This window comes from Phyllostomus discolor, chromosome 9 (genome assembly GCF_004126475.2).
Source record: "Phyllostomus discolor isolate MPI-MPIP mPhyDis1 chromosome 9, mPhyDis1.pri.v3, whole genome shotgun sequence".
Lineage (NCBI taxonomy): Eukaryota > Metazoa > Chordata > Mammalia > Chiroptera > Phyllostomidae > Phyllostomus > Phyllostomus discolor.
Genome location: NC_040911.2, coordinates 60,507,423 through 60,516,063, shown reverse-complemented (window position 1 = coordinate 60,516,063; position 8,641 = coordinate 60,507,423). Strand labels below are relative to the sequence as shown.

Genomic DNA, 8,641 nt, shown 5'->3' with positions numbered 1-8,641 from the left:
ACAATGAAGTATCAGAAATAGAAAAAAATCCCATTTTCTATAGCAATAAAAAAAAAAGTACCTAGGAATAAACCTAACCAAGGAGGTAAAAGACCTATGCTCAGAAAACTACACAACACTGAAGAAAGGAATTAAGGAGCACACAAACAAATGGAAGCATGAACCATATTGATGGATTGGAAGAATTAACATCATCAAAATGTCCATACTACCCAAAACAATTTATAGATTCAATGCAATCCCTATTACAGTATCAATGACATATTTCACAGATATGGAACAGACATTTCAAATATTTATATGGAACCATAAACAATCCCAAAGAGCTGCAGCAATGTTGAGAAAGAAGAACAAAGTAGGAGGGATCATAATACCTGATATCAAACCACATTATATGGCTACTGTGATCAAAACAAGTCTGGTACTGGCATAAGAACAGACACACAGACCAACAGAACAGAATAGACAGCCCAGAAATAAAGCCAAACTTCTATGGTCAATTAATATTTAATACAGGGAGTAGAAGCATAAAATGGAGTAAAAATAGCCTCTTCAACAAATGGTGTTGGGAGATCTGGACACCTACATGCAAAAAATGAAACTTAATTACCAACTTATACCACACACAAAAATAAATTCAAGGTGGATAAAAGAATTAAATATAACTTGCAATACCATAAAAGTCCTAGAGGAAAATATTGGCAAGACAATCTCAGATATTTCACGCAGCAATATTCTCACCAATATGTCCCCTACAGCAAGAGACCTAAAGGAAAGAATAAACAAATGGGACCTCATCAAAATAAAAACCTTCTGCACAGCTAAAAAAAGAGCAATAAAAGTAAAAAGGACCAACTCTGTGGGAAAACATATTTGCCAATGATACCTTGGACAAGGATTTGATCTCCAAAATAGATAAAGAATTCACACGAGTCCACTCCAGGAAGACAAACAACCCAATTAGAAAACGGACGAAAGACTTGAACAGACAATTCTCCAAGGAGGGCCCAGAGATATATGAAAAGATGCTCAGCATCACTAGCCATCAGAGAGATGCAAATTAAAACCACAGTGAGATACTACTTCACACTGGTGAGAGTGGCCATCATAAACAAATCAACAAACAACAAGTGTTGGACAGGATATGGAGAAAAGGGAACCCCAGTACACTGTTGGTGGGAATGTAGACTGGTATAGCCACTGTGGAAAACACTATGGAATTTCCTCAGAAAACTAAAAATGGAACTGCCTTTTGACCTGGCAATTCTACTATTGGGATTATATCCTAAGAATCCTGAAACACCGATCCATAAGAATCTATGCACCCCAGTATTAATAGTAGCACAGTTTACAATAGCCAAGTGCTGGGGGCAATCTGAGTGTCTATCAGTAAATGAATGGATCAAAAAGTATGGTACATTTGCATGATAGAATACTACACAGCAGAAAGAAAGGCACTCCTACCTTTCTCAACAGCATGGATGAAACTGGACAGCATTATGCTAAGTGAAATAAACCAGATGGTGAAAGCAAATACCATATGATCTCAGAGTTAAGTGGAACCTAATCAACAAAACAAACAAGCAAAATATGAACAGAGACATTCAAATTAAGAACAATCTGATAGTAACCAGAATGGAGATGGGAGGGGATAATTGGTGGGAAGCAGGGAAAGGTTTTCAGGAACAACTATAAAAGACACATAGTCAAAACCAAGCAGTAATGCGGGGGGTGGGGGGGGGCGGATATAGATAGGTGTATTTGAACAATAAAATGTAAAAAAATTAAAAAACAACTGAAAAATACCTGGCTGGCGTAGCTCAGTGGATTGAGCGTGGGCTGCGAACCAAAGTGTCGCAGGTTCAATTCCCAGTCAGGGTACATGCCTGGGTTGCAGGCCATGACCCCCCAGCAACCACACATTGATGTTTCTCTCTCTCTATCTCCCTCCCTTCCCTCTCTAAAAATAAATAAATAAAATCTTTTAAAAAACAACTAAAAAATAAAAGAATCTTTTGTCTTAAGAAACCAAAGTTTTATATTTATGCTATAAACTGTAATTTTCCTGAATCTTTTGTCTTAAGAAACCAAAGTTTCATATTTATGCTATAAACTGTAATTTCCTAATTGGTTGCATTCTACTGAGCTTGTCTTAAACAAAATTTCAGTTAAAATAACAGCCCAGGCTCCAGATTGGTGAAATTTAGCTAGCTTCAAAGACAGTACAGAAAGTATCACATAGCTAGGAGGTTCTGAGCCAGAGCTTGAGCCGTTCTTCTTCTGCCCTCAATTCACTGGTCATAAGAAGGTTAAGTTTCCCTAGTTGGCATGCGTTGGTTACTTCCAGCCCTACGCACACCCTTAACTCTTCGTGCACTTTTACTTTAATTTCCTACTTAATATAAATTGGTTTTCCTCAATGCATACTTGAGTTCCACGGACGATTTCCGGACTTCACTCACAGACTGGTGGAGTTTCCCTGGTGTCCCCGCGGGACACACTGACACCCTACATGTTATCTCCGATTGAAAGTCTTAAGATGGGTTACTGTTGCTGCTGGTTTCCCGGAATTGCATCAAGTAGAGAAACTTCGCTGGTCTTAACTGGGATCACCCCAACTTCTAGAGAATGAGGGATATCGCGACCGAGCACTCACATTCCCTATCTTTCCTCATTAAGCGATCACCTTGGCCACAGAGCAGACCGCCCCCACCCCCTCCCCGGTTAATTTCCGGCCCGAAGAGAGAACTTGGAAGTTTTACCCAACCAGGAATCTCACCTAACAAGTACGCCTGCGTCAGTGATCAGCTTAGACCAATGAAAACTCCAGCGCGGATTTGCAGTGGCATTCTGGGAAAGCGCCTCTCCCGGAAGTACCCTTTTCCTTTGAGCCTCACCTAGGTGGAGCTAGCCTCCATGATCGCCATCCCACTGGTTGGCGCAGGTGCCCTTCAAGTGGAGGTGGGAGTGGGTGGTTTCGGGGCGCTCGGGTGATAGTGGAGCATCCGGGTCTGCGCGGTGTAACCCGTGGAAGGCAGTGTAAAGTCTCCAGGCTCAGAAGTCCTGCAGCCCAGGCGGGACCTCCCGGGGAAAAGAGAGGCGAAGGACGACTCTTTTTTTCTCCTAAGTGACGGAAGAGCACCGAGCATTGGCGGGCCCTCCCTGTGACCTTCCGGGGCTGGCTGTTGGAGGAGCTGTGGCCCGCGTTCTGGTGGCCGGACCGGGGCCACCTCTACCGGTGCTGACCCGGCAGACCGAGTTCGCCATCCACGTCGATCCTGGCCTTCGCTGGCATAGGTAGGTGATCTGCTGGACAGTCTGAGGGACTCACTAGCCATCTCCTATGTGTGTCTCCCACGCACTCCCTCCATTGTCAGGATTAAGCTAGGTTTTGTCCCTTCTCCAGGTGGCAGCGCCGCAGTTCTGTATCAAGCTATGGCCTGTGAGAAAGCTGAATAGTAAATTCGCTTGACGACGACGAAGTGTAGCAGTGTACACTGTACACCTTTCTGTCCAGAAGATGGCCAAAATAAGCGTGCTTTACGTGTTTGGGTAAAAGCCACTCACCACGAGAAATGAGGCCTGTTTCATATTCTTTGGTACAGCTCCAAAGAACGAGACGACAGGCACCTTGGAAGTCGGCGACCTTCATAGTCGCTTTTATTCCTCTTCTTTTCGGTCTCGTTTCTTCTGACTTGATGGGGAGCTGGCCTTAACCTCTGTACGTGACTGAACCAAAGCAAGTAGAAGTGATCGTTTTATTAAGCATCCGGCAGGGCAGGTTGTTAAAACTGTTTGGAAAACACGCTTCATTGGAACCGAAAATATGAGCCGGGAACTGGGGGGGAGATGAGGGGTGTTTCTGAGATTGAATTGAGATGATAGAAAGACGGAGGAATGTCAGGATGATGAATAATGTGGACCTTTGGTGATTGAGAATTCCTGCAACAGAGAAATGTGGGTCCTTGAAAGGAAATCATCAAACTAGCGACCCAGAAATTGTGCTGTTATGAACTTGATTTCGTAAGTACAGGAACTTAAAAAATAAGCAAGTAAAAAAAAACAGCATAATCTTGACAACATTTGCAAGATCCACACACGTTCTTATAAATGATAAAGAGTGTCCTTACTGCCAAGATCCAAACCTAAGTTTTAATTTTCTTTTTAGTATAATTATTATCATAGTAATGCCCTCTCATCCATTTGTGCTGTGGTGACCATTAAATGAGGTAGTGCATGTAAAACACTTAACAAATAGCCAGCTCACAGTGTTTGTTGAGGTTTGACTTTAGGTTCCTGAAGGGAACAGAAAAACCAAAGTCTACATCTGGCCCTGGAGCTGCTCATTCCTAGAACCATGCTCCCTCCCAGCTCCTTACAGTTCTTGACAGGAGGCAGAGGTCTCCATCTTTCTCAGCCCTTAAAAGTACCTGACTCCTTCCCAGTCCAGTGGGGAATTTTTTTATCTATTTCATTAAAAAAGTTAAGATCTGTGAAATGAAAAATGTGTTCAATATTTAATTTTGTAAGTCTAAACATACCCACTATTTTAGTAATGTCTTCTGGTGGATTTCTTTTTGGTGAAATATTTTAATCATGCAAAAATGAACAGAGAACTGTAGTAGTTGTACCATACCCTGGGCAGGGGGAGGACAATAGTATTTCTTTATGCTTTTGGGCTTTTTAAAGGAAATGTGGCATCTCAGCTACAGTTGAAATGCTTTTATGCCACCCCTACTCTCCACTACCACCCCTCAGAATTTCTTTGATTCTAACTTGTCTTTCCATTGTGGCTTACAGGACTTACCTGGTAAGTATTTGTGCTCACAGATGCTACGTGTTCTCCATTCTCATTCCCAATCAGCTGCCAGGTTTCTTACAGCTTATCATGAGGATTATGGCCATCGTTCTGGTTCTGTCCTTGTGGCATTTATTCTTTTACCCTCTTAAGAAACCTGCCTTTTAAAAAAAGCAGAAACGAAAACAAACTTACAGTATCTGTGGAGTGGACTCATGCATGATAGGCTGTCACAGACTGTCACAAGCTGATGAGCATATGCCATCTGATTGGCCTTTATTAGGCTACTGTTCTCTTCAATGAGGTCCACTGTCTTTACCCAGGTTAAATTTTCCACACTTGTCTAGGGACAGGAACACCTGTTCCACACTTTTAGGAAAAAGTAGCCTTCCATGATCAAGAATGCTGTTTTATAAAATGAGGTTTTTAACATTCATAGTAATAGCTACCATTTACTGAGCATGTAGGCATCAGGCTTTTCTAACTAAGCACTTAGTATACAGTTGTATTTAATTTTCACATTACGACTATACCACAAGTGGTAATCCATTTTAAGATAAGAAAACTGAGGTTTAGTAAGATTAGGTGTCAGCAGCAATTTGAGCCTAGAGTCATCTCTCTATAGTATGTAATTGTTTTGCCAGCAATAAAAAACTTGTCAGGACAGTATGAAGTTCGATGTTAACATGGGTTCTTTTTGACCTTCCTGCCCCACAGCGCCAGCTCCCTCAGGTACAGGAAGCACCTGGAAGGAGGCCTCCTTCAGCAAAACCAGAGATGGCATCAGTGGACTTCAAGACTTACGTGGATCAGGCCTGCAGGGCTGCTGAGGAGTTTGTCAACGTCTACTACACCACCATGGATAAGCGGAGGCGTCTGCTGTCCCGCCTATACATGGGCACAGCCACCCTGGTGTGGAACGGAAATGCTGTTTCAGGGCAAGAGTCCTTGAGTGAGTTTTTTGAAATGTTGCCTTCCAGTGAGTTCCAAATTAATGTGGTTGACTGCCAGCCTGTACATGATGAAGCCACCCCAAGCCAGACCACAGTCCTTGTTGTGATCTGTGGAACAGTGAAGTTTGAAGGCAACAAACAACGGGACTTCAACCAGAACTTCCTCCTGACTGCCCAGGCTTCACCCAGTAATACAGTGTGGAAGATAGCAAGTGACTGCTTCCGGTTCCAGGACTGGGCCAGCTAATAGAGTTAGAAAGGCCTCTGCTTCAGCTCCACCTCTGGAGGGAAATGCAGATCTCAAAATGTGGGTACACAATGTCTTTTCTGTTGTTGTAAGATACACTACGCAGGCTGAACTCTGCATTTGTTTCAGTCCAAGGAGCCTCTTTCTGAGTATATTTGTTTGTCATCGTTGCCTTTTCATAGTAGTAAAACCTTCTATTTTTCTACTTGTCCAGTAGACACTCTGGTTCTGGAAATTCTGACAAATAAAACAATTACAGATGTTCATTTTCTTTTGCCTGATGTGTTTGACCAAGTTTTAAGGAGAAGGTAAGTTAGCAGTAAGCTTTGTAGAAGTGTGAGGTCCAAGGCCAAGCACCTGCACCAGAAACAGGTGCATACCCAGGTATAGTGGAGCTGGGCTTCACGACCATTTCCACACTGTAATTCCTTGGGACATTTTGAAATTACTTTTGCTCAGGCCACACATCCCAGATCAACTTTCCTGAATGTCTGAGGGTAGGACTGGGCATTGGCATTTTTCAGAAGCACCCTAGGTGTCTTAATATGTAGTTTACCTTAGAATACATCAGAATCACCTAATGGAGGTGGCTGGGCCCTACCTTAAAACCTTAGCTGAGAGTTACATGAATGAGAACAGGTGAAATACTAAAGAGCTCATGACTGCTTGTAAATGAAGCATCTATATTAACTAATCTCTTATAAAGAGAATGTGAAGAACTGCTTTTATGAAGTACTGAGGTTGGGGTAGGGAAGGCACCAGAATTAAAAGCTAGTTTTGTTGACTGAAGATCAACTCTATAATTGTATTTCTCCAATGTAAAAGAGGAATAGAAAACTGTAATGTTTCATCATCCTTTGGCCAATAGGTGAGATCTTGTGGCTACATGACTTCTCAGTTAAATTTTCTTTGTTAGGTTTGGGGTAGGGTGTGGGTTAGGATTTGGAAAGGGAAAACTGAGAAGGAAAAGAACACTGATGTGTACAGTGGCACAGATGAGACTTTCCTCCCAATACCCTCCCCCTTCTCTAGTTACTGAAACTCAATGTTTAGTGAGACAAAGTACCCACCTAAAAGAGAACTTTCCAGCTGAGTTTATAGCTATGTTTGGCATGTGATCAAGTTCCAGCCAATAATGTAGAAATAGAAGGGCTGGGGTTGTAGGAGAATCTTGTTTCAAAAGACACTTCCTCTGTCTTGCTGCCTAGAAGGCAGCAATGATGGCTGGACTACTGGTTTGTGTTGAGCTGGTGGGAGCCTAGGTCCCTGGTGATCATATGAAACCACCAAAAAGTCCTATCTTTAAGCCATTACTGGCTCAGGGCATATGTCACATACTGTAGTAAAACCTATTCCCAAGTGAGAAAAAAGGTTTGCAATAGGCATACAGGAGGTGTGCCCCAGTAAGGGTATTTGTCTGCCAAGGCACTGTGGGGAACCAAAGTAGGCACAGGTATGTTCCTTCCACTCAAAGAGTTTGTAATCCGAAAGTAAGATATTGAAATGGTAAACTAAATTCAGTGTCAAAGACACATAAAGAGTGATTCAGCTAGCCACATAGATGTGTGCATAGTAAGATGAGGCAAGCAGTTCAGCTGGGATACTGGTAAAATATTGTACATATGAGACATGAGCGTGTGGTTCTAAACCAAGATGTAGAATTATCTGAGACCCTGGAGCACTGTCCCTTAGGAGGAACGTGGAGTGGGGTGGGAGCAGTGCAGAGATTGATTTGGAGGGAGATGCTGCTGGCCTTCAAATCTCAAAGTCCTCCCCTTTAAGGGACCAGATGGAATGCCACGTCATTAACATAGGCCTGGATAGAGGGCACAAGTCCATCAGGCTCAGAGAGCTTGACATGACACAAACTCCCTGGGGTCTGAATCATTGGCCTGACAAGCTTCAAGACAACAGCTGTTGTCCCCATGGAGCAATAGATTTGAGAAATAAAAAATACAGGTGGCATATTCTGAAGGGCACTAGGGTAGACCTCTAGTGGCCCCCCAGTGTCCATTCATCCCTCCTTCAGGAACAAGGGAAAATGGGTTTTTGGTTCAGAAAGTACTCAGAAGAATGACGAGCCTTCCTTCAGCCACCTAGGGAGGGTGGCCCTGTGACTGGAGCAAGAGAGACACTTGAGGAAAGTCTTAAAAGATTGGGGCAGCCAATCTTTCTTCCCTCCCAACCTTCATACTGTTGTTTGGGAAGCAAGTGTGAGGACTGATGTTCTAGCAGTTTTACAGGGCCAATGAGGCCCATTTTGTGGCCACATGAAAAGTATGGAAGAATAGAAAGAAGGTACTACCAGTCCTGTCAACCTCATGGAGCTCCTCTAGCTTCTCTCAGGGAGCAAAAAATACAATTCCATTTTATTGAAGCCACTGTTCAATGATCTTTTTACATATAGCCAAACATAAGCAGTGAAAAACTGGAGAAGGGTATGTGAGATGAATACTGAGCCAGCAGTATCCATCACTGCAGATGCTCGTCGAAACACGAGAAAAACATACACAGGGACAATCAAGTCCTGCGGGGAAATAGGTACAAAATGGCCACTCTCTCTAGTGGAGAGTGTTCAGAGTCCCCGCCTGAGTAGGCTTTTATTAAGAATACAGACACAATTTGTGGATTACAGTCTGGCAG

General features: G+C 43.0%; 1 protein-coding gene across 2 annotated transcripts; it reads left to right on the top strand.

Annotated features, from left to right (window-relative positions):
- Nucleotides 1-3,014: 3,014 nt before the first annotated feature.
- NXT1 (nuclear transport factor 2 like export factor 1) lies at nt 3,015-6,264 on the top strand. Of its 2 annotated transcripts, none has more exons than XM_036009433.1 (2): nt 3,015-3,294; nt 5,513-6,264. In XM_036009433.1, the coding sequence occupies exon 2, from the start codon at nt 5,576-5,578 to the stop codon at nt 5,996-5,998; it is 423 nt and encodes a 140-aa protein (XP_035865326.1). In that variant the 5' UTR covers nt 3,015-3,294; nt 5,513-5,575; the 3' UTR covers nt 5,999-6,264. The 2 variants fall into 2 exon arrangements, with proteins under 2 accessions (XP_035865326.1, XP_028379927.1); XM_028524126.2 differs by having other exon boundaries at nt 3,015-3,297; nt 5,516-6,264.
- The last annotated feature ends 2,377 nt before the right edge of the window (nt 6,265-8,641 follow it).

Bases quoted from the DNA above. Each gene is read 5' to 3' on its own strand.
- NXT1 (XM_036009433.1), top strand. From the start codon at position 5,576: ATGGCATCAGTGGACTTCAAGACTTACGTGGATCAGGCCTGCAGGGCT.